This window comes from Lathyrus oleraceus, chromosome 1 (assembly GCF_024323335.1).
Source record: "Lathyrus oleraceus cultivar Zhongwan6 chromosome 1, CAAS_Psat_ZW6_1.0, whole genome shotgun sequence".
Lineage (NCBI taxonomy): Eukaryota > Viridiplantae > Streptophyta > Magnoliopsida > Fabales > Fabaceae > Lathyrus > Lathyrus oleraceus.
Window position 1 is genome coordinate 192,224,479 of NC_066579.1, and position 27,498 is coordinate 192,251,976.

Genomic DNA, 27,498 nt, shown 5'->3' on the forward strand with positions numbered 1-27,498 from the left:
ACCTTATTCAGATCTCTATAATCCACACACATTCTGACTTTTCCGTCTTTCTTTGGAACTGGAACACTATTGGCCACCCATTGAGGATAAATAGATGTGATGAGGAAACAAACATCAATCTGTTTCTTCACCTCTTCTCTAATATTGACAGCCATATCAGGATGAGTTCTTTTTAACTTTTGCTTCATTGACAGACATTCTAGTTTAAGTGGCAGCTGATGTTCTACAACATCAGTATCCAATCCTAGAATATCTCGATACGACCAAGAAAATACATCAACATACTCTTTCAAAGGCCCTACCAACCTTTTCTTGACACCCTCCCAAAGTAGTGCCCCAATCTTGACTTCTCTCTTGTTCTCTTCAAAACCCAAGTTGATCAGTTCGACAGGCTCTTTATATGAATGAATAGTCTTCTCCTCGTGCTCAAGCAACCGAGTAATTTCTTCTGGAATATCATCGTCTTCCTCACTCTCTTCCTCCACTTCATATACAGGGAATTCAAAGTTGGGAGAGGGCGCATGGTCGTTATTTTCAATGGGTTTATTGTTCATTAATTTATACATGATTTATGCTTTACTTTAGAAAACAGACAAATGTGAAAATTATATGCAAGAACTGAAATTGTTTTTAACAGGTTTTTTAGTTACCATTTTCCATAAAAATTCAAAAATAAAAAACACATTGGATAACAAAACTTCTTTCATTAATGATCTTAAAATTTGAAACAAAGGCACCCGAACAATGTCACCTTCACCTTGGGCAGAGTGAAAGGAATTATTCGAAAAAACAAAGAAAAATACTTTGACAAATGAACGACACTAGGAACATCCACAACAATCCAATTTTGACTAAGATCTCCATGCGTCACAAAACAAGGCCATTCTGGATCTGAATCTCCTTCGCTGATAGTAGCAACGACTTGATCTCGAGGGTGAACGAAACCAGCACTATGGAACATCTCTTGGATAGGTCTGATAACAACTTCAGGCTTCAATGCTCTTATAGTTATACAAGGTGAGAACCCTAAACCAACTCTTTTTTTATTCTCGAGAAGCTCAAAAATTTGTCCCTAACCTTCGGCTTGACCGCTCTTCACAATATGATGTGCATCTTTCAACGAAGCAATAGATGTCCCACTCTTCTGAACAACATTGACTATATTAAGGGATTGTAATTGAGTCCAAACAACTTCCTCATCTGCGTCTATATATCTAAAAGAAGAAAGGTGAATGACCAGTAAAGCCTGCTCACCGTAAATGATTACCAACTTATCATTCTTAACAAACTTGAGTCTGAAATGAAGAGTTGATGTTACTGCCCCAACATCATTTATCCATGGTCTTCCTAATAAACAACTATATGTCGGGTAGATGTCCATCACCTGAAACGTGACTTGGAAAACCTGTGGACCTATCATCATTGGGAGATCTACTTCACCAATTATTGTCCTCTTAGAACCATCAAAAGCTTTGACTACCATCCCATTGTGTCTCATAGGAGCAGCTTGATAAGCCAACTTAGAAAAAGTTGCTTTTGGCATAACATTGACTAAAGAACCTGTATCAACTAAGACATTGGATAGGAAGTCCTATCGGAACCTTATAGATATATGCAAAGCATAATTATGTTTCCTACCCTCTGGAGGAAATTTTTCTTCACTGAAACTCAAGACATTATAGGCTATGATATTTCCCACCACACCATAAAATTGATCCACTATCACATCATGATCCACATACGCTTATTCTAACACCTTCATAAAATATTTCTGATGAGCCTCAGAGTTCAGCAACAAAGACAACGCCGATATTTTTGACGGAGTCTGAAGGAGTTGATCTACCACCTTGTAATCACATCTTCTAATTAACCTTAGCAATTCTTCGGCGTCATTATTCTTTTTAGGTTTATTATACGGGACAACGACCATAGGTTCTTCAGTAACCACAACAGGATCTTTACGATGTACTTTCTTACTTGCTGACACATAATCAACCTTTCGGAGAGGTGCTGGAGCAAACATACAACTAATTCTAGTCATACCACTGACATCTGCTATATTCTTAATGGATCGAGCTACTTCAATGATTACCTCCTTACCATCTTATAACACAGTAGCATTATACCTCCAGGGAACAACTTTGTTGAATTCATACGGAATCGATCTAGGCAAGCAAATTATCAAGGGAGTCGCAACATTTTCCTTGCTCTAATAAGTGATTTCCAAAGGCTCTGGAATATCAAACTGAGGAAAAATAACAAAAATTTCATCCTCTTTACGCTTAGTACTCACCTGTAAAATACCCTGGTCCATCAAGCCCTGAATATCTTTCTTCACTAACGCGCATCCTTTAGGATTCTATTCACACAACTGGAACTATGTTTGGTCATCTCTGAATAAACCAGCCTTGTATAACTTGGCATGCATATCATCCAAATGAGTCTTCACCAAATTAACATTATAAATCAAGTACTCTTTTGAACAAACTTCTACCGTGCTGGCAGAAGGTCCACCATGTTCTGGTAGAGATTAGCTTGCACATTAGGTCTGATATCTCGGAACTTCAACAAACCATTCTTGACGAGCTTCTGAACTTCTGCTTTCAACGAGAAACAAGTTTCAAGATCATCCCTCGGTTCTCCATGATGAAAATCACAATGAGCTCCAGGTTGATACCACCAGGGAAGTGGGTTTGGAACAGCGGGCAGAGATCTAGTTTAATCAACCCATTCTGCAACAAAGTTGGATACAATTTTGTATAAGTCATATGTATAGGATCAAACTGATTCTTTCTAGGAATGCAGGCTTGCTGATTCTGATTAGACTGTTGATTCTGTTGAAACTATGGTTGATAAATCTGAACAGCAGGAGTTGGACTAACCACCAGAGTTACTGCGATAATATGAGGTTGCTGATAATACTGTTGTTAAGAATGGTTTTGATGATTACTTCCATTTATGGGTTTTCTTTGCCTTCCCCCTTGAGAAATAACATTAGTATCCTCTTCTTTCTTTTTCTGGAAATGGTTGCCATACTTCTTTGTTCCACTTTATGGACTTGCTTCTTTTATCAAACGACCCTATATGACACCTTCTTCCAATATGACTCCCATACCAACCATTTCAGTGAAATAATTTAGAGCGATATAAACCATCCTCTCATAATAGAAAGAACTCAAAGTATTGAGAAACATATTTGTCATTTCCTTCTCCTCCATCGAAGGGTTAATCTGAGCAGCAACTTCACGCCATCTATGAGCATACTCTTTGAACAATTCCTTATCCTTTTGTGACATGGCATGAAGTTGGTCACGATCAAGAGCCATGTCCAAATTATACCTGTACTGGCGTATAAACGCTTCTACAAGGTCATTAAAACAACTGATATGAGCATTATCCAGCCCCATATACCACATTAAAGTTGCATCAGTCAAACTATTTTCGAAATAATGGATCAACAACTTATTATCATCAGTGTGAGTAGCCATCTTCCGACAATACATAGTCAAGTGACTCTGAGGATAGGAATTACCCTTGTACTTTTAAAATTCAGGGACCTTGAATTTGATAAGGATCTTGACATTGGGCACCAAGCACACATCATAAGAATTTTCGCCAAACAACCTCCCCCCCTCCCCCCTTCATAGCTTTCAACTCTTTCTGCAATTCTTGAAATTGATCATGGAATCCATCCATTCTCTTATGAACATCTGGATTCTCACTGGGAGTAGTGTGATAGATAAGATCCTCTACTTGTGGCACAACATGCACAATTGGAGGAGTGGTGACCATTACAGGTTGAACTGGAGCAACCTGATTCACCAAAGGAGCTTCAGTAGCAAGGTTGAAATTCTATGGCAAATAATTGGGAGGCACACCCCAAGGATAACCAGCGGGAATTTGATTCTGACATATAAGTCCAGTAGGTACAACAGGTATAACAGGATCTGTTGTAATATCAGAGATAACAATCACTTGAGGCTGAAGCAGAGGTGGAGGCTGATTCTGAGTTGCCACAAAAGATTCCAACAGAGTAGTCATTCTCTCCATTCCTATTTTTAATGAATTCATGTCCTCACGAAGCTCTCTTTTCTCTTGCTCAATTGTCTCCATCTTTCGTCCTGAGTTGGCATGAGTACTATACCGGTGGGTCAACTTGTCTTCTGCAAATATGAATGAAAACAAATGGGACTATAAAAAACACTTGCAGAAAGCAAGACAAGATGATGCAAAAAATGCTTGAAATGCAATGTGTAAATGATTGTTTTCAAGGAATTAAGGAATTAAAAACAAATGTCAAACATCATAAGTAATAACACATTAAAAGAAAACTCGAACTTTCATTTCAATAAAATATCTGGAAGGATTACAATCCTAGGGAACCACAACTAGAGAAGATCCAACTCCATGCTACGACTTCATCTTAAGCTTCCTGACCTGAGCTTCAAAATCAGTCTTCATGTCAGCCTTTTCTTTCAAGATCTTGTCAACAACACCTTTCCAAGAACCAGACCTAGCCTCTTGCTCCCTCTTACTTTTATTTCCATGTTGTTCAATTAAGTTGTCTTTCTAGTGAAGTGGATCATCTTTCTCCTTCAATTTCCTTTGCAGTTCTAACCTCTCTGCATTTCAAACATGAAACTTATTCTCCCAAGCATCTCTTTCTTACTTCATCCGAGCTAAAGAAACTTGGAGTCCTTTCAGATCTTCAACTGGAACAGGAATGAGTCATATGTCTTTAAGGAACATATTTTCTTCAGGAGGATAAGTCATCTTGATATTAGAAACTCTTGCTTGCACCCACTGAGTGTAAGGCTCCAAGGCAACAAAATCTTTATTTCCTAATTCGCCCTTTCCTTTTCTGTGAATCTTATGCCAGGCATGGACTATCTTCTCCTTTAATACCTTGTTATCAATATCTTCTTGAATAAAGAACCCTTCCAAAAGAATATTTCTTGGTTTATCCTTCATAGCATACCCAAGCTGACATCGAGCCAAAATTGGATTGTAGTTGATACCTCTTTTTGTACCAAGAAGAGGTACATTAGGGAATTCACCATAATTGCCAACAATCTTCACGTCATCATAAACTCTAGAATACCAAGTCACATCTGCATTGGTGAGAGACATGATTCTCTGAGACCACCTCAAACACTTCTTGTTATCTTTGAATAAGCTGGATTACAGCAAGTTCAAAATAAAACACTTGTACAGTAAAGGTGCACAACACATAACACTTCCTCAGTTCTTCTCTGTTCTATGATGGATAAATTAGTAGGTATCTGCGAGCAAATTAGGGACTGGATTCTAAATCAGAAAGATACGGATAACATTTATTGCCACAAAGCTATCAACATTAGGGAACAAGACTATGCCATAGACAAGCAAAGCGAGAATAGCTTCGAAAGCAACAATACTCTCAGCACCAGCAAGAGTAGCAGCCTTCTCAATCAAGAACTTAGTAGGTAGACTAAGAATACCTCCTTTTTCACAAGATTAGCATCAATATCCCTTTTTCTCAAATGCATAGCCTCTCCAATGACATGAGACTAGGGAATATCCATTAAACCAATGAACAATATTTGATCTAATCCAGGCAAGCCTATGTAATAGGAATACTCCTCTAAGGTAGGTGCAAGCTGATAATCAGGGAAAGTGAAACACCTGTATGCTGAATCGTAGAACTGAACCAATGTATTCAGAACTCCGTCGTCTACATCAGTATTCAACACAGTCAGAAGTCTTCCACATCAGTCTTTAAAATCAAGAGGACAAGCCACCAAAGATCCTAGCTTCCTTAACTCTTTCAATTCAAGACGTTTGAAGCTAAATTGATGAATGTTTCTCCTCCCAGAGTCCATACTCAAATTACCTACAACGTTTGTAAATAAAGTCTCTAAGTTCCTTAAAAACCAGGTGAAAAAGAGATGTTCATGAATTCATGAATGCATGAATGCATGATTATGCCATAAATCACAAATATGGGGGGTTGAAAGGTTCAACATCACAAGCATGGAGTCGGGTGGGCATGGTGACAACCATCCCGCATGGTATGTTTTATAGCTTTGGATGTCTCAAACAGTAACCAGGTTCTAAAAAATCTCCTAGAGTCGTAAATCCATCTTTCAGATATTACCGGTTTAACGACTTGCTCGTAGACCAATAATATTCTCAAGAGAACCTCGTTTGAGTGTAGTATCGTGCATCAACCAAACCAATCCTACACCAGAAAGGTCACCACACTACATCCTAAAAAGCCAAGAGGGGTTAAAGTGTTCTAAGGTCTCTCAGAATCTCGGACTTCCAGGTCGAAAATAATAACGCCATTACGACTACTCACAAGACATTAATACCTCCAAAGGGGTCTCATATGAGCAGGGTTCTCATGCCAACCTAACAAGGCATAACGCGAATAAGGTCAACATGACTATACCACCATCCTAGCTCAAGTGCGCTCAAGTCCGGGTAGGGGACTTATCTCACCACACAAAGATCACCAAGCACTCAAAAAACAGAAAACAAAAAGCAATAACATAAACACAAATATATGAGCTAGGATTAACCCACATAGAGAAGTATCCCCAACAGAGTCGCCAACTCTTGCAGTGGTAAAAAATTAGAGATAAAGTTATTGATTAACTTAACTCAAAAGAGCAAGAGTCGCCACCAATATTTATTGTTTCCAAAGGGAATGAGAAAAAGGTCGAACAAAACCCATAAAAGGTAAAACAAATGAGAAATATGGATGTGGGGGTTAATTATGCAAATGGAAGGTATTAACACCTCTCACATCTATGGTACTCCATAGGAACCACTTGTAAATCTGTGTTTATGAAAAAGCTAGGTTGTTTATTGATTGATTTTAATTTGAAAATATATTTTTTCGTATTCGAGTGGAAAACTCGGCTTAATACCCACAAGTATGAGGAAATGAGCATTTGCATCATCTTGATATGGAGAACCTTTACTTGGATTTTCTCACAAGCACGTCTCAACATTCAAGTGGAAAATTCCAATCATTTCTCAACATATTGTAGAAGTATAATGGTTTGCATCACTACAAGAATACACTAATATCCAATCTTTTCAAAAAAGGCTTTTAAAGGAAATTGCATAAAGGCACAAAAAGAAGTTTGATGAGGTTTTTTTTAGAAGTTTGAAAAAAAGTTTAAGTATGCTTAAATGTTTTAGCATTTATTTGGAAAAATATTTTCTGGATCACTTGACAAAGTCAAAGTTTATTAAGAAATTGTGTGAAGTTTGAAAACAAGAAGTTTTGAAATAGGGACAAGTTCTGAAAATTGAAGAAGTGGGAAGGAAATGACGAGACTATCCTAAAGCATAAAATAAATTACATGAAATAAAAGGTCTCATTGTAAGGTAGCCCAAGATAAAGCATTTGTGTGTGCAAGTGTACTAACCACAAGATGGAGCAAGCATTTGACATTACTCAAAACAAGCATTCCTTTCCCTTTGGATTTAGCCACAGGATGAAAAAAACACACACATAAGTAGATGAATATCAAAATATCCAGATGAACATCAAAGTCACAAAGCCACAAAGAAACATCCAAGTCTTGAATTGAAGACCAAATGGTCCATAGGGATCACAAGGTCTCAGATGAATGACAAAGTATCAGATATACTCCAAGCAAGGGAAAACACTAAGTCTTAAGGTTCAAAGTCCAAAATACTCCTCAAGCAAGGGATATTAACACAAAATCCATAAGATCTAATTAAAACTTTTTAGGTTTTTAGCCATTTTATCATGTTTTTTATTCTTTTGAAATAAGATAGGAATAAAGCGTAAAGTAAAAGGCAAGAATGTAAATGACATAAATGTAAAAAACATAATGTAAAGTTATGAGTTAGGTGTTAGATGTTAGGAGGCAAATTCAAGTAATCACATTGAGATCAATCTATCAACAAGTCAAAGGACTCAAACATATGTTACACTAAGGGATACACTATCATTAACTCAAAGTGTCAAAAATATGATCAAATGATCATCTATCAACATATTGAATTAGAAAAGATTGAATCAACCAAGGGACCATCTATCAATCATTTGAAATGTTAAAGATCTCATCAACCAAGCAATCACTCAAGCAAAGTCAAAAGAATGACAAAAATTGAAGTAAAATTGAAATAAAAAGGATTAAAAATGATTTAAAGTGGGAAATTAAAGAGAAAATGCAAAACCAATGTCAAAATGTAAAAGAAATAGATGAAAAAATTATGAGAGGTCAAGAAAAATATGAATAAGTGAACTTTAAAAGTTGGATCTCAAAAGTTTAAAAATGATTAGAAATAAAATTGAAAATGAAAATTAAATGAAAAAATAAAGGAAAATATCAAGTAAATGCAAAAATGATTTTAAAAACTATGCAAAAAAATACATGTGATGCAAAATATTTTAAAGATTTTGTGTAAGCAATTTGGATCAAATTAAAATGAAAATGAGTGAGAAATTAAATGGAAAAGAAAATAAAGAAAATAAAATAAAAAGTAAATAGAATTAGGGTGCCAATGGTCAAGAGATTTGAAAAAACGTGTTATCACAATGTGAATGTTTGAATTTGAATTTGGCACCAAATCGCACATAATTCAACTTCTTCTTCAACCTTGAGTTCAATTTCTGCAAATTATGAACTCGTGTTTTCAGCAACACCCAAGCATGGAGTTAGCTTCGCAATACATCATCGTTCATGTCTCTTTGCTTCAAAGCCATTGATTGGCTATAAGCAAAGAGAATTTTCTCAAGAACATGAAGAACCCTAGTTCTTCAAAGTAAAATAAAATGATGAATACGAAAAATAAATTCAAGGTATTTGAGGGCTTTTGATCACTGAATCAAGACGAACACACTGGTAACTTGTTTGCTTAGAAATTTAACTCGTATATACCTTTCTATTTAAATATTTAGAGGTCAACAATGATGGATTTGGAAGTAGGTTCCAAGGAATTTCAAGCCACGGAAATGCTTCAGTTAGCTTCAGAAGGTGCTGATGAGTGATTATGGGTGAAGAAACGAAGCTAAAAGAGCTTGAATCAAATAAATGGTTAACTGGTTATTTTAGGTATCGGGTTCAAATGGTTTAAGAGTTTCTCTGGCTATCCAAGCTTGCAAATAAAGGCAAATCACCCCTCCATTTATAGGAAATGAAGTGAGATCATGGTACGTGTGATATGGAGGCAAATTTATGTGAATTAGGTCATAATTTTGATGATTTTCCAAGCGTGTGAAAGTGAGGGTGAAATGTGTGAATTAACACTTGAAACTAGTTGTTTTGCACTTGTTCAGATGCGTTTCAACACGACAAAAAAGTTAGCACACGTGCTTGTGGTCACAACTGAAGATTTGGATGATTATAAGTTATAAGTCATGCGTGAAATGCAGAGTCCATGACACCATTTTTGAGCTTAGGCCAAATGAGATTCACTCGTGCGTTTTGAGATGTTCCTTGTTCCAAATGATCTCCTTATGGTAAAGGATCAGATGCAAAAAGAATCAAATCAAAAGGATGCTTGAGTTGAAAATGGCATGGACGGAAAGTTTGGGTCGTGACTTGAAATTCTAGGCCAAGCATTAGGTCGACCAGGTCTTGGGCCTACTTTTATGCACACATGGGCATCTTAGAAAATTCAAAACTTGATGGACTTAGAGGCAAAAATGATGTTTGACCCTTGAAGCAAATTTGTAGAGTATTTCTTGTGTGACATTTGGCTCAAAGTAGATTCCAAAAAATGTTGAGAAATGAGAGAGTTATGGTGTTTGGACTAAGTGGCATGCCATACTTAATTTTAGGTAAACCAAACATGTACCAACTTGTGATTTCGTTCCCATTTATTGCATCTAAAGGCCCAATGATGAACACTCGAATACCAAATGAAGGAAACTTGATTGTCCCTTGAAGAATCTTAATAATTGCTTGAAAATTGGATAAAGATGGCATGGAAATAAACACATGAACCATACTTGAATCAATTTTGAAATTAGGAATCAAACTTGAACTTCTCTTGATCAAATGATGTTGAATGAAGCTTGACATGAACGTGACCTAAGATTATAGGTCATACTGAAGAAAAAGCTCTTGTGGACCACTTATTGACCAAACTTTGACCTTGGGAATCACAACCCTAATTTAGAATCCCAACTTAATCCTTTGATTTCAAGTCCCTACCTTGTATAATAAGAAAAAGGAAACAACAAATATTTTTGTATTTTGAATAAGTTTATCAAAGTTAGAATGTAAGCAAGAAAAAAGGTAAAAAGAAAACACAAAGGGTGCTTGATGATCTCCCACAAAGGCAAACCCAAAGAGGTGAAGGTTAGGAGGATACCATGCTCGTGATCTTGGTTTAAATGCAAATAATATGATAGGTGGAATCTTAGGGGTAAAAATTAGGGTATGACAGAACTCAAAGCTTCGTAGATCGGGGGAGGGGGTTATGACAGAACAAGTGTTTAGATCGTGTTCTAACGGTTAAACATTGGCTTGTTTGCTCGCAGTGGAGACTTAAGCGCTAGTTTGTATTTGTATTAGAACAGACGAAACAATGTCCTTTTGTATAAAACGTTTTGATCACACGGGGGCGAGAAAATAGGTTTGATGTGTTGAATGTTTTAGGTGATTGACGAATATTCAAACGGTAGGATAAGTGTGGTCATCACATGAATACTCAAAAAAGGAGAAGCAAATTACTTTCACCCCAATCTTTTCAATTGATTAATTGTGCAATTTCTCTGACGAATCAATTAGCATTGCTTTAACGGACGATGAGCATTTGAACAGTAGGTTAAGTGCGGCCATCACACGAATACTTGGGAAAGGAGAAGAAAATTACTTCCACCCCAATCTTTTTCGTCCATGAAAGAATTAACTTAACTCGTTTATTTAAGAGTGTTTTGAAGTGATTGACGAATGTTCAAACGGTAAGCTAAGTGCTGTTATCACATGTACATTCGGGAAAGAAGAAGAAAATTACTTCCACCCAAATCTTTTTCAATCGAGTATTTATTACGAAAAAAGCATTTTGAAACTTTGGATAAGCAAAGAGAAACTCAATGTTAATCGAGGGTTTATTCACGTTAGTATGAAAATGATTTGTGGAATGACATGAAATTGTTTGAGGTACTTATTAAAGAAAAGGGCTTGGTGTTGACCAAGTTGATTTTAAAAAAGATTGTGGAATGATTTGATTTGATTTTATTTGTGAAGGTTAATGGATATTAAGTGATAGATTTTGGTTTGGAAATGTTTTGGTATGATTTTAAAAAATGTACTTGATGTTGATCAAGCACATTTGATTTTAGTATTTTTGAAAGGTTAGTTTTAAAGGTTATTTTATCTTTTTGAATCAACAATCATGCATCAATTAAAATAAATACAAAAAATAAAGCAGTAATTATAAAAGAAATAAAATAAATAATAAAACGGAGGAGGGCACACTATCAATACAAGAATTAAAAGAATAAAAAGTTATAACGAAAGCAAAAACAATAAATAAATAAAAACTATAAAATAAAGCAATAATAAACAAAATAAAAAATAAAAAATGATAAGAGGGAATGGGTAAAAGAATAAAAACTAAAGGGCTTAAAATAAAAGCAAAAACAATAAATAAAAATAAACTAAAAAATAAAGTAATAAAAAATAATTATTATTATTATTATTGTAAAAGAGATTAGGATACACTATCAATACAATAGGTGAAAGAGTAAAAAAAAAGGGGCTCAAAACCCTTATTCTAAAAATAAAAACAAACCTAATAATAAAATAAAATAACACAAAACAAAAATACATGCAAAACTGAAATAAGAGGTGCAAAACAAAATTGCACTAAAAGCCCAATTAGAATAAGCCCAACGTTGCCACAAAAAATGGGGAGCATTTCAAGCGCCACGTGGTTCGCACTCAGTTGTTGGATGGGTCAACAAGTCAGCGCAAGCGAAGGTCTAGATTGGATCTGGAAAGGGATCATCTTCTTTCTTGCAAACTCATCCCTCCCCCATTAACAAGCCATAACTTTCTAAAAAATGCATGGATTTAAACAAATTAATAATTAAAAGTTATCTACTCGAACTCACGAACATAATGGTATGCTGAGAATTAAAAATAAGCAACGCAAAAAACAAAAATCGATATTAAGTCACATTTTATCACTTTTGTTCATTGAGGTTCAAGAACACTTTAAACTCTTGATTTTGAATCAATGGAGTTTCCATACAAAACAGTGGTGATTAATATACTAATTAAGCATATCAACATAATAATATTAAAAAAATTCAATAAATTATAAACATTAGAGCATACCTAAATGAAATTTCAAAAAATAACTTGAAAAAAGGGAGAGGAATTTGTGCAAAGTTTTTGCTCTATTTTTATGAATGATTCTTGGTGATATTTGTGAATAAGAATGGTTTTATTTATATGCTATAAAAAGGGTAGTTTATGAATTATGAAAAAGAGGTGAGAATTGTGTGATTGCATTATAGAAACTCAATTGATTAAATAGTAAATTATGATGTAATATATGCTTGGAATAATAATGTAATATATGCATGGAATAATGATGTAATAAATGAGAGATATTTTGGATCTTCTAGAAACATTGATTTTTATTTTATGATGCATGAAAATGGTTAATAAAATTCAAATGGATATTTTGATGATATATCAAATGATCATGAATTTATTTTTCAAAATGCATAATGAAAAAATTCAATTTTAGTCAATTTCTTTAACATGTAAAATGTTGATTTTATGTTGATTTTTTTATTATAATGCATATATGCATGATTATGATGACTTTATTTAATGATAAAAATGTATATGGCTAAAATTTCAAAACTTGACAAATGGACATGTATCCAATGAATTTAAAATGTCCGAACAAAATTAAGGTATGACAGTTGCCCTTATTTAAATATCTTCAACTAAAGAATATGAAGAATGCCATTCTTCATATGATCGCAGTGGGAGATAGTTAAATACTAAAGAGCCCAAATTTTGTCATTCGAAATGTATAGATGAAATGCAGTGAGATAGGAAACCGAGATTATTAGGATATGATACTTGATTAATATCAATCTTCGAGTTGATGCTTATCAAACTGCAAAGCCTGTCATCACCAAAAGGAATGATGGTTATATCAAACTTCAACGATTTCCATCACCAAAAAGATAATTGTTAGATAATAATAACGAAGATCGCCATAACCAAAAGAGCGATGGTTAAATCAAACTGGTTTCAAAGATCGCCGACACCAAAAGGATAATAGTAAAATTAGAAACAAAGAATTGTCATCACCAAAAGGATGATGGCCATTATCTAAAGGATGATGGTAGCATAATAATGATAAAGATCGCCATCACCTAAAGAATGGCCGTTAGATCACAATGACTAATATCACCATTGACAAAAGGACAATGGTGAAACCAAACCGATAAAGATCGCCATCACCAAAAGGATGATGGTTAGATTAAACTGACAAAGATCGTTGGCACCAAAAGGATGACGGTAAAATCAACAACAAAGATTTCTATCACCAAAATGATGATAGTAAGTCACAATGATTTCAAAGATTTCCATCATAAAAAGGATGATGATTATATAATAACTTCAAGGATCGTTGACACCAAAAGGATGACGGTAAAATAAACAATAAAGCTTACTATCACCAAAAGGATGATAATAAGACTAACAACTTACAAAGATTTCCATCGACAAAAGGACGATGGTGAGATCACAACTTCAAAGATCGTCGGCACCAAAGGGATGACAGTGAGATCAAAACTGACAAAGATTTGTCACCACCAAAAGGATTATGGTTAGATTAAATTCACAAAGATCGTCGGTACCAAAAGGATGACGATAAGATCAATAACAAAGCTTACTATCACCAAAAGAATGATAGTAAGTCACATTGATTTCAATGATTTCCATCACCAAAAGGATGATAGTTAGATAATAACTTCAAGGACCACGACACATAAAGGATGACTATAAGGTCAACAACAAAGCTTACTATCACCAAAAGGATGATAGTTAACTAATGATTTCAATGATCGTTGTTACCAAAAGGATGATGGCCATCACCAAAAGAATGATGATTAGTATTAATAATTATGGGTCTGCCATCAAAAGGATGATAGTCAAAACATTTTTTAGGGAATAAGACTATTAACAAAAGGTCAATAGAACAAACTTGTTGGGAATATTGGAAAATTAATGGTAAGACATGCTTGGGGATATCATAAACAAAAGGTTAAAGAAATAAATTCATTAAGAAACACCGTCCTTATCAACAAAAGGTTGAAGGGAAGGATTCATTGAAATATATATTTCCTATCAACAAAAGATTGAAGGAATCAGCTCACTTGGGAATGCCCAATGAGAAGACAATGCAAGGTTGGATCTTACTCAAAGAAATGCCACTGACTTAACTAAGGATAACATGCTCAACAAAAAAGGTTGAAGGAAACAATTCACTAGGGAATGCCCAATGAGAAAACATGTAGGGTAGGAACTCACTCATAAAATTATCATTGACTTAGATGAAGATAATAACCCCATCAACGAAAGGTTGAAGGAAACAACTCACTGGGGAACACCCAATAAAAAACAATGTAGGGTAGGAACTCACTCAGAGAAATACCACTGACTTAGATGAAGATAACAACCCCATCAACGAAAGGTTGAAGGAAACAACTCACTAGGGAACCCCCAATGAGAAAACAATGCGGAGTTAGATCTTACTCAAAGAAATGCCACTGACTTAATTGAGGATAACATGCTCAATAACAAAAGGTTTAAGGAAATAATTCACTAGGGAACACCCAATGAGAACAACAATGCAGGGTAGGAACTCACTCATAGAAATACCACTGACTTGGTTGAGGATTGACCTGGATACTCATGATTGACCATGGATCCTAGTTTGTATTATTCTATGCATGTTTGATTTTTGTATGGTACTTTATTTTGGGTTTAAATACCGTGCATGAACTGAGGTATGAGATGCATGTAAGGATGCAACTGATTAATTGAATTTTGTGATATCTCGCCTTGGCGGGAATGTTATGCATATAATGATGCACATGATGCATGTGGGAATGCATATGATTGATAGGGTTTTGTTTTTCTTGAAACCTCCCATTTTGGCAGGAGTGTTGTACATGAAATGATGCATGTGAGAATGTAAATTATTGATTGGATTCTTTTTTTAAAGAGTGGTCTCCCTTTTTCGAAGGTGAGATTTTTTGGGTACCAATGTCAATTAGACTTGGATTTTATGAATGTGCCAGCAAGATGAGTTTTTATTTTGGGAGACCAATGGAGATTGGTAAGTTGAGTTGGTCTAACTTCTTGACACTCGAAATTGGATAAGGCTACGATCGGTAAGAAGAAGTGGATGCTCTTGGTGCACTAAGTTTGATCTGTTGTTGGCAAGCTGCGTATTTGTTCCTCAAATCTTCAACTTCTATGCCTGGTGGGCCATGGAGGCCTGCAAATATGCATATTAACATGATCAACGCACGGCGATTGTGATTTTTCTTTGCCCCAAGGATTCTTATCAAGATATGATATCTTACTAGCGTGATCTCTGGATGCTTTCTTTAAACTGAATCATTACTCGTGTCTAGCACGACCTGTTTGATCAACTCATAGGTATGAGGGAGTTCTGACCCTTTGCAACCTTTCTTGCCCTAGTCTGTAAAGTTTTTGAAGGAATTTGCTTTGAACGGAAATTTGGGAGCATATGTGCCATACCATGGCCTTGACCGATTTTCCCTAGTATTGGAATATTGCAGTGGTCTGCCCTTGATTAACCGGTTCTTAAAATGGTTCACTGATTCCAGTGATCTTTGGAAGTTGGGCTTCGGTGCACTCTTGAAATTACTTTCCCATATCTAGGCCTTTGAGGGAGTTGCCCTTGATTAACTAAGTCTTGGAGTGGTTAATTTTGTTATGTTGTCGAAATGAATCTGCCCATGTCTAAGCCTTTGAGGGACTTCCCTCAGACTGACCGAGTATCAAAATGATTTTCCTCCCTTATCAATTAATGCTTGGAGATTTGTCTTAGAGTGAACAATTCTTAGGTCAACATAGTTATTAGATGCCATGCCCCTAATCCATAAGGTTATGAGGTTGTCTTGATCCGGGTCAGCACCAACGAATAATCAAGTTCCTCTCTGATTGTGCCTTAGAATTTATTTGATGCCAAGTACTTACTTGCAGTTAAAATCGTTCATTCAAAAATGGTAATTTTAATGCGATACTCGTGTAGGTTTTTAAAAGAATCATTTATTGAAGTTATGTGATAGTATGTGATGAATGGACCATTAGTCCAAACGCAATGCTGATTTAGCTCGTGTGAAAGACACAACGAGAATATGATACCAATGCATAAGATTAGCAAATCTCTAGGAGTCAGTTTACGCAACCTTTATGTAGTATGCTTTCAGAATAAACCATGTTTCAATTAGGTCTTTTGAGGGTTGTAACATGGCGTGGTTCACGGTTTCTTAAATAATGGATATAAGGCTTAAATGTTTTGAACCCACCCCTTCTTCGTGATGATCTTCATTCCCATGTTCAGTTATTTTGACATATACATTTGTCTTCCAAGAGAGTTTGATAGTGTAAGAGTGAATATGAAGACTCTCTTGAAATGATAATCGCCTTATTTTGCTTTTGTCATGGATATCGGTGACCCTTTGATTCTTGATGTGGTGGTCACCGAATCTTGTTTTGTTTTTTTTGCTGAGGATTTGATGACCTCTTTTAATTGAGATTTTTGCTTTTCAATCCCTAATGTTTGCTTGGATTGCTTTTTTTGAAGCTCTTGGTCCAAAGGGATTTCCCTAATTTTGGCCTAAGTCGCCTCTTTGGGCATCCGACTTAGTAGACTTTTTCTCTTCTTCTTTTCGATTTCTTTTTGGAATAGATCTTGGGGAGCTTGTTATTTTAGTTTGAAAGGCTTGTGATTGTCATGTTATTGGTTATTGAGGAACAACCATCATAACCTTTGGATTTTGCTTGGTTCCTTCGACACTTCACGATGTGTACGAAGAATGATATGCGGTTGACCCCCAAATGGGATGTTTTCTCTTGTAATTCAAATGCGTAGTCAGATTAACTAAGCATTATCTTGCCCAGGGTTAACTGTAAGGGTTTTTTAGATCTGAAAGAAACACTTACTTACAGGCTAGAACTAGTTAACTAGAGATTAACTCCTTATCTCTCCAGTGTTGGGGGATTTAAAACAATGCATATACAACAACAGCCGAATTTTATTTAAAAGCATATTGTTAGCCATTTGGGCATTCCGTTTTTGTCATTCTCCCTCCAATCTTTGCCAAAACAACAGTTTGATAAAGAAAGTGAAACGGAAAAGTATTTTTGTGTTTTTTTATGTATTTGCACTAAATGAGAAAAGATGAATGAATACAGATGGATTGATTCAAAACATGCATGATGATTTCATTAGTAATACCATTTACAAACAACAATGTTTAAAGTAAACAGTACTTAGAAAAACAAGAACAAATCACAAGAATGAAAAATGGTAATATGGCTTAATATTACTTTTATTGAGTAAATGAGATTTTCCTTTCTTGATTCGTTGATGGGCTAGATTTTCTCTAGATTTGGAGATTGTTCTGCTTATTCAGACCGGTATGATAATCACCCGCATGCTTATCTTAGACAACCCCTTCAATGGCATTTAATGACGACCCTACATGCGTCGGCATGGGATTTGTTGCAATATTTGGGCCTGCTTGTGTGAATGTGATTGCCTTACAGTGAATTAGGTGTTGAACATTGTGTTTCAAAGCCTTGCAATTCTCCACTATATGCCTTGGGACATCCATATGATACTCGTTGTGAGAATTGGTATCATAGTCTGGTGGATGAGGGGGAATTACAAGCATTAACTCTTTCAAGGCAACTAATCCACCTTTTTAAAATATAAGGAAGAATATGGCTATATGGGAGAGACAGGGGATCAAGATGTCTTTTTGGCCTCCTCACCCTTTGTTGGTTAAGTTGACACTATTGTGGAGCGCATTGTTGCTGATTTTGGTGCTAGTATTGATAAGCTTGATGCTGATACAACTGTTGATGTTGGTAAGTTGATTGTTGATAAGGAATACGCGCAATGGCAGCGACTTGATGATATGGAACTTGTTGTTTGAGATCTACTCTTTCATCCTCCCATTACAGTATTTGTTTCACCCTCATTCCTCTTTTATAAGTTAGAGTAAGGTTTCTTCCCTCCACTTGAGGTGCCAACAACACATGGTATCTTCCCTTTCTTCACTTGACTCTCAATTCTTTCTCCAATAGAAACGACCTCGAAGAAAGTTGGAAAGTTGGATCCTACCATCATTTCCATATACTGGGCATGGAGAGTCCCCATGAACATGTCAATTAGCTTTTTGTCAAGGAGAGGAGGTTGTACACGAGCTGCAAGATCTCTCCACCGTTGGGTGTATTCTTTGAATAACTTGTTGCTACGATAAGTCATGTCTTGCAGCTGAGTGTGATTGGGTGCCAATTCAGTGTTATATTGGTAATGGTTGAAAAAAGTGTCTGCAAGGTCCCTCCAGGATTGGACCTTCCCTCTCTCCAACTGCATGTACCACTCCAGGGATTCCCCATTGAGGCTATCCTGGAAATAATGAATCAAGAGTTGATTGTTGTTAATGTGGGCTTCCATCTTGCGATAATAAGCTCTAAGGTGAGTTCTAGGATAACTGATCCCTTTCTATTTATTAAAATCCTGAACTTTGAATTTCTAGGGAATCATTAGACCTGGCATCAGGCACATATCAACAACATCCAAGCCGGGGAGTAGTGTGAACCTCCAAAGACTTGAGTTTTCCTCCAAATTATATAGTCTCTCAACATATGGGTCTGGGAGAACTCCAACATCAGGCCTTGTAGGTTGTGGTAAAAAGAAAGCATCATATTGATCTTCATCATCAGTCACGAATCTATGCCGAACAGACACAGAAGAATGATTCAGGGTGTCATCATTGAACACTGGTACAAGGATAGAAACTCCTTCAGTACGAATAAAAATTCCTTCAAGGTTGGTCACCCCTGGGATATTGAGCGAGGATGAGCCAAATTGAGCAGTAATGCTCCAAGCTTCAACTTTTATTTCAGTGTTTCTTTCCTTATGAGAAAAACTTGGCATGGTTTGCAATAGTTGGTCCATATTCGCTTGCATGGAGTCAATCTCTACTCTCATTGTTTCTTGATTAGCTTCGATCTGTTCAAGCGTCATTTTAAAGTTGTGGCGAGTCTCGTATCTGTGGCGAGTAGTCAGATTTTTTTAATGAAAGTGTAGAGGGTGTGTAACTTTTTGTTTTTGTTTTGGAAAATGTCATGCATGTTGATGAAATGTGAATGCATGATTTTCTTTTGTCATTTTTGTTGTGTAGAGAAAATGCAATACAATGCTCAGGATCACAGGTACATCGTGTTCTTAGGTTACAATAATAGGTGAATAACCGATATCTCTGATTAAAGGAAACTCACATGTAGGCTCTATAACAAATAGTTCTAGGCTTTCTACCCATAAAACCGCTCACATGATAGTTTCTAAGTTAATGGATAAGGTTACCAAGGTCTTGGACTCTAATCGCATCAACATCCTGCAATAGGCTAGTTATTTTATGACGAGAGAGTGACGAAAAGGTATATCCTAGGTGGGGTCTTCATGTTAGGAACACAAGGATTGGTCCTTGGAGACTTACACTATGCAACCACTAAAACTGGTTCTAAGAGGGGGTACCTAGAGTCATGGAACCTTCAAGAATCAACGTCATGTGATAGATTAGTTGTCTTATAACGAGATCTACGAAAAGATCTACTCTAGGGGAAGTTTTAAGTTTAGGCACACAAGGAGTGGTCCTTGAACATAAAATTACAAAACTTTCCATTCTAAACTATGTATTCTCTCTTCTTTTTCCAAAACTCAGGTATAAATATTTACTCATGATATCATCCCAGGATCCATGTATAAGCATGATAATGAGCATATATAAAAAGAGAAAGCGTACTGAGAATAAACAAACAAGCATAAAGAAAACAATTAAGAAAAGCCAATATTTATCATAAGGTTAATTAAGTTTGGTTTGACTCTCTCTTGCTTGGAGCATGGGTCCCCAACAAAGTCGCTAGTTGTTGCATCTCAAAAAATATGATCCTTCGCGAAGTTACAAAAAATATTTATTCGAACAGAGTTGCCACTGAACTTTATTTATTCCAATGAAGGAAAGGTAAAATATCGATAAAACCTTTAAAAAATAAAATGGTCGTCGTAACCAAATTCGAGTTCGAGAGTCGATTATGCAATGGGAAGGTATTAGTACCCCTCACGTCCGTTGTACTCAACGAGAACCTTTTAGTTAAACTTGCGATTAAATGTTAGCTTATGTTAATTGTTTTCTTCGAGTAAATAAAAGTACAAAAAGGAAAATAAAAGGGTCGCAAGAAGGTCTTTATTAGGATGCTTGACGAGATTCCGGGTCTCACTCCTACGTATCCTCAGGTACAATGAGGAACTCAAAGCTTTGTAGTTCAGGGAAAGCTACGCTTTACTGATTGGTTTATTTTAATGAACAAGCGTGTAGATCGCATTCTAACGGTTAACCATTGGCTTGTTTACTCGTGGTTGAGACTTAATCGCTAATTTGTATTCGCATTAGAACGAACTAAACAATGTCCTTTGTATAAACGTTTTGATCGCACGGGGGCGAGAAAATAGGTTTGATGTGTTGAATGTTTTAGGTGATTGACGAATATTTAAAGGGTAGGCTAAATGCGATCATCACATGAATACTCGGGAAAGGAGAAGAAAATTACTTCCACCCCAATCTTTTTCAATCAATTAATACAAATTTTGTGTGACGAATACGGTTGCATTTCTTTAACGAGCGATAAGTATTCGAATGGTAGGCTAAGCGCGACCATCACATGAATACTCGGGAAAGGAGAAGAAAAATAATTTTCCCCAATCTTTTTCGTCCACGAAAGAATCAATCTAACTCGTTTATTTAAGAGTGTTTTGAAGCGATTCGGGAAAGGAGAAGAAAATTACTTCCACCTCAATCTTTTTCAATCGAGTATTTATAGCGAAAAAGTGTTTTGAAACTTTGGATAAGGAGAAAGAAAGTTGATGTTGATCGAAGGTTTATTCGCGCTAGTATGAAAATGATTCGTGAAATGACATGGAATTATTTGAGGTTCTTATTAAAGAAAAGGGTTTGGTGTTGACCAAGTTGATTTTGAAAATAATTGTGGAATGAGTTGATTTTATTTTATTGTTGAAGGTTAATGGATATTAAGCGATTGATTTTGGTTTGGAAAAGTTTTGGTGTAATTTTGAAAAATGTATTTGATGTTGATCAAGCACATTTGATTTTAGTATTTTTGAAAGGTTAATTATAATGGACATTTTATCTTTTTGAATTAACAATCATGCATCAATTAAAAAATACAATAAAATAAAGCAATAATAATAAAAGATATAAAAGAAATAATAAAGGGAGGAGGACACACTATCAATACAAGAGGTAAAAGAAGAAAAATTAAAGGGCTTAAAATAAAAGTAAAAACAATAAATAAAAGTTAACTATAAAATAAAGCAATAATAAATAAAATAATAAAAGGAATGGAAAGCATTATCAATAAAGAAGTAAAAGAATAAAAACTAAAGGGCTTTGAATAAAAGAAAAAATAATAAATAAAAATAAACTAAAAAATAAAGCAATAAAAAATAATAATAAAAAATAATAATAAAAAATAATAATAAAAAATAAAGCAATAAAAAATAATAATAATAAAAATGATGGGGGATGCACTATCAATACAATATGTGAAAGAGTAAAAAAAATTAGCTCATGATCCTTATTCTAAAAATAAAAATAAAACAAATAAAAATATAAAATTAAAAATAAAACAAAAGAAAAAAGCATGCAAAATTGAAATAAGGGGGTATAAAGCAAAATTGCACAAAAGTCCAATCAGAATAGGCACTTGCACCAAAAACAACAAAAAAAGGAAGCATTTTCAGCGCCACATGGCATGTGCTCAGCTATTGGATCGATCAACAAGTCAGCGCAGACAAAAGGTCTAGATCGGATCTGGAAAGGGACCATCTTCTTCCTTGCAAACTCATCCCTCCCCCGTTAATAAGCCATAACTTTCTCAAAAATATATGAATTTAAATTAATTAATAATAAAAATTCATCAACTCGAAATCACGAACATAATGGTATGCTCAAAAAATAAAAATTTAACAACGAAAAAAAATATTAAATCACATTTTACCACTTTTGCTCATTGAGGTTACTTTAAACTCTTGGTTTTGAATAAATGAAGTTTCCATACGAAATAGCGGGGATTAATATACTAATTAAGTGCAACAACATAATAATGTAATCAAAATTCAATAAATTATTAACATTAGAGCCTACCTAAATGAAATTCTAAAATATAACTTAAAAGAAATAGAGAGAAATTTGTGCAAAGTATTTGCTCTATTTTTGTGAATGATTTTTGGTGAGATTTGTGAATGAGAATTATTTTTTTTATGGACTCTAAAAAGGGTAGTTTAGAAATTATGAAAAAGATGTGTGAATTGTGTGATTACCTTCTAGAAACTCAATTAATTAAATAGTGAATTATGATGTAATATATGTTTAGAATACTGATGTAACATATGCATGAAATAATGATGTAATAAATGAAAGATATTTTACACCTTCTAGAAACATTTATAAAATTCAAATGGATATTTTGATGATAAATCAAACAATCATGAATTTATGTTTCAAAATACATAATGAAAAAAATAATTTTAGTCAATTTTTTCAACATGTAAAATGTTGACTTTATGTTGACTTTTTTACTATAATCCATATATGCATGATTGTGGTGACTTTATCTGAAGATAAAAATGCATATGGCTAAAAATGCAAAACTTGACAAATGAACATGTATCAGATAAATTTAAAATGTCCGGACTAAATTGAGGTGTGATAGAAGGTCGCTAATCTTTTAAACTACCGTCAGTGGCATTGGTTTTACACTAACACCCAAATCTATGTGTGCATTTTCAAATTTTATATTTACCTATAACACAACTACACCGGGATCTGCTTTCTTATATGATGGACTTTGTTGGATGTTATTAAAGCTTTCTTCACGTGTCTCCTTTTCTTGTGAATCTTCAACCTCTTGGTCTTTGGAATAAAAACCTTTTTCCTCTTTTTGGTAGCAACTGAATTACAATGCTCTTATGGATTTGTATGTGTGTTTGAATTTAAAGCATCCTTCCATTGATCAGCCGATTGCTTTGCTTGTTGACTAATTTGTGTTTCATAACTTTTGATTGAAGCGTAGATATTATTTTGGTTGGCAATCGACGTAAGCATACACCGAGTAAATGAATCCTCCATCTTTGTTGGTTTTTCTTATGAAGGTTCTTGAGTGTAGTTCTAATACGGTTGCATGTTTGAAGGACCAACTTATAATCTCCATCCTTGATAAAAATCGTTGTTCCTTTGGAAGTTGTAATTTGGATATTGCTTGGGCCTTTGTTGGTTTCTAACATGATTGACTTCTTAACCAGTTGAAGGGAAAAATCAAGTAGGGTGATCTTCTATATATATCTAACATAATTCAATCTACGTGTGCTTTGGCACTTCATGCATTTCTTTTAGTTGTTCTGGGAGCTTGGGTAACTTTTTTGTCAACTCATCTACTATTTATTTCAACAACTTGCTCCATGCTAGAATTGCATCATTGGTGTTTAACTCGAAGATGTCATTCTTTATTTGAGCATGGTTCATGTTGTGCTGACCTTGATGATCACTGAGTTCCATTTGCTCACTTATTTCCATCACATCTTCTACACTCTTTGACATTAGAGAACCCCTAAAAATAACATCCAACAACAACAAAGGTTATTATTTTAAACCATTTTAGAAGATATGCATAAGTGTGAGATCATCAAAATTGTGTTCTGGGAATTTCCTCGACCTAGATTTGTATCTCTCCCACGCTTCACCCATAGTTTTCATTGTTATTTGTTATAGCTTCCATGAACTTATTATGAAGAAATAACCTCTATAGGAAATTTTTCTCATGTGTGTTCCAGTTGGTAATCACTTATGTTGGTTGATCAAGGTTTCATTATTTAGATTTACCTATCAATGAGTGTGGGAACAACCTTATGAATATCAGCTTTTACTCAATTTTTAGAGCTCCGAGTGTACCAAAAACTCCTATAATTTTAGGAGATGTTTTAGTGATATATTTTTAAATACCCATCAAGGGCGAGGGAATAGTGACACGCCAATATGGTCCACACCCTTCTGCCGCCTGCACTTAAAGGCAACCTCGCTTTTAACGCCATTAGATGCCCCATAATGGGAAATATGGCACAAGACAAGTCTTGCTCAGAGAGAATTTAGAGTCAACAGACTAAACCACGTCTGTTTAGGAAGTATGGATTCAACGGTCTACTGTTGTGAATAAATGGGTAGTTATAATTCTAGAGAAACCATAACTCCAGGCCCACGAGCCTCTACAAATACCTCATCCCTAGATTTAGGAAGGATACCACATAATGTATACAAAATATCTAGAGAATACAAAGTTATTCACCCCATGTGAGATTTCTCTATCCATAGCCAAAAACACCATGAAACAGGGTTTCTCACTGCCGTGAGCAATCTCAAAACACATAAAATCACTAAAGCTTATGGTCATCCCTACTAGCATAGGGGTGCCATGCATTCTGTACTTTTACATAAGTACAATGGCGCCTACCGTGGGGCCCTGGTAAAACTAACATGGGTCACACCTTTAATCATCCCTGCCATTTTCAACGCCTTCCCCTAAAATGAATAAAAAAGATCTAGACTTTGTGATTAACACCATAGTCCGAGGTTATTTCGGTGGAGCGAATTCTTGTTCCTCCTGGAGGAAATACGCCAAGAAAATACTGACTATGAATATGATATCCCCATGATCTCCAAAGCCAAATGGTGAGGACATGGGGCAACATCACTTCCTCAAGTAGAGATTCAATCAGAGCTTTCCCTCATGACAATGACCCTATGGTCATCACCGTGCAACACAGTAACTGAGATATTAAGCGAGTCTTGATAAACCCGAGAAGCTCAGAAGACATCCAATTCTAGAAGACCTTCCAAAAACTCTAGCTTGATTCTGATAGCATTAAGGCGTTCCAGGGTTTTCTAGTAGCTTTGTAAGGAGAACAAGTGCAAGTAAGGGGCCACATGACTAAATAAATAACCTACGGTGTAAGATTAAATTCCAAGGAGATTGAATTTTACTACCTCATAGTGGACACATTATCACCATACAATGTTATCCTTAACAGGTCAACCATAAACTCATTAGAGGCCATTATTTCCACCAAATACTTGGTCTTAAAATACCCGCTACCCAACGGGAGAATGGGGACGGTTCGAGGAGACCAAAAAAGAGCCTAAGAATGTTACCATGGTGGTTTGGTGATGAAAAGGGAAGAGCTCACCCTTGAGGTTATCCTATTTCTTAGAGCACAGAACATAGACACTACTAGTTAGGATCCTAGATTGGGGGTGGAAACGAGAGGCTTGTGCCCGTAGAGGATCTAAAGGAGCTTCAGATAGGTCCTTTGACTCACTAAGTAACAAAGTAGACACCTTGATTTCTAAAGAAGATAATCATGAACTAGTCGGCCAACTCATTAGAAATGTCTATTTGTTCGTCGGGTCCCCCTCTGACATGCTAGGTATAGATACCAGAGTGGTGTGACATCACCTCACTGTCAACCCCTCTATAAGACCAGTGTCAAAAATAAATCGAAAAGTTGGAAAGGAGAAGAGAGTCGACATCGACGAGGAGGTAAACAAGCTATCCAATGTCGGTTTCACTATCAAAACAAACTTCACAATGAGGTTGGCCAATGTGGTGGTGGTAAAGAAAGCATTGAACAAGTGGTCCATGTGCGTGGACTTAAGCGACCTCAATACGGATTACCCCAAGAACCCTTATCCCCTTCCGGATATTGATCGCTTGATTGATGGGTTTTCAGGATACCACACATTGAGATTTATGGGTGAATATTTGGGGTACAATCAGATTAATATATATCCCATCAACACGTCCATGACGACATTCATGTCAAACCATGCCAACTAATATTATAATGTCATGCCCTTAAGCCTCAATAAAGTTGGCGCCACCTATCAACGACTCATGGATGTTGTATTCTCCCACTAAATAGGGCAGAACTTGGGAGTCTACATTGACGATGTGATAATGAATACGTTAAAAGAACATAGTCACGTAGCAGAGTTGGAGGACTTCGTGAAACCAGTAAGGAAGTATAACATTCACCTGAATCCCTCCAAGTTTTCCTTCAGGGTGCAAACAGGAAAAATCCTTAGCTTATATTGATATAGAGGGGAATTGAAACAAACCCAGACAAGTATTAGGTTGTCATTGACATGAGAAATCCCAACAATATATGAGAGATGAAATAACTAACGGGTCGCATCACAGCTATCTCTCTCTTCGTCTCTTGTATGGGTGATAAGGCTTTCTTGTTATTTTCCTCCCTAAAAAGAAAGAGAAGTTCGAGGGGACATGGGAATGCAAGGGGGCATTCTTGAGAATAAAGACCTTTCTCACATCATTTCCTATACTCACTCGCCCAAAAGAGGGGCCACCTTTGCTCCTCTACATCACAGTCATGGACCAGGAGATGAGTTCATTACTCATCCATTAGACATACAAGACATATAGGCCAATGTATTTCATAAGCAAAGTGTTCAAAGGCGTCAATGCACGCTATCAGAATATTGTGAAACTACCCATGAGCATCGTCGTCACGGAGAGGAAGCCCTGGCCCTATTTTCAAGGCCATAAAGCTCTAACTCTGTCTAGAAGGTCCTCAAGAAGCCCAAACTGGTGGGAAGGATGGTATTTTGGGCAGTGGAAATCTTAGAGTATGACATCCAATATCTCCCAAGAGGAAGCGTCAAATCCTAATTTACGGAAGATATTTTTGTGGAATTCAATTTGCTAGTAGATGAAGAGGCGCTCTCATAATAGACAATGTTAGTTGATAGAGCTTCAAATGTTAAAGGGAGAGGTGTTAGGATAGTATTAGAAGGATCTAGCGACATACTAATTGAACAAGCATTGAAATTTAAATATAGGGAAAAAAACAACCAGACTGAATATGAAGCTCTCATCATCGACATGATCCTCTCCTTGGAAATGGGTGCCATCAGGTTAAAGGCAAAAAGTGATTCCCAACTGGTCGTCAATCAAGTCGTCAGGGAGTACCAGGAAAAGGAACCACAACTCATAAAATATCTCCAGAGGTACAAATTTTATCAACACATTTTAAATCCTTTGAAATGAAGTATGTCTCTTGGGAACAAAACTTCTA

At 35.7% G+C, this 27,498-nt stretch overlaps 1 protein-coding gene across 1 annotated transcript; it reads right to left on the reverse strand.

Annotated features, from left to right (window-relative positions):
• Positions 1-3,080: 3,080 nt before the first annotated feature.
• On the reverse strand, positions 3,081-4,113 carry LOC127098990 (uncharacterized). The gene is made up of 3 exons (XM_051037369.1): positions 3,931-4,113; positions 3,625-3,813; positions 3,081-3,515 (listed from the first exon to the last, which is right to left on the reverse strand). The coding sequence occupies exons 1-3, from the start codon at positions 4,111-4,113 to the stop codon at positions 3,081-3,083; spliced, it is 807 nt and encodes a 268-aa protein (XP_050893326.1).
• Positions 4,114-27,498: the final 23,385 nt, after the last annotated feature.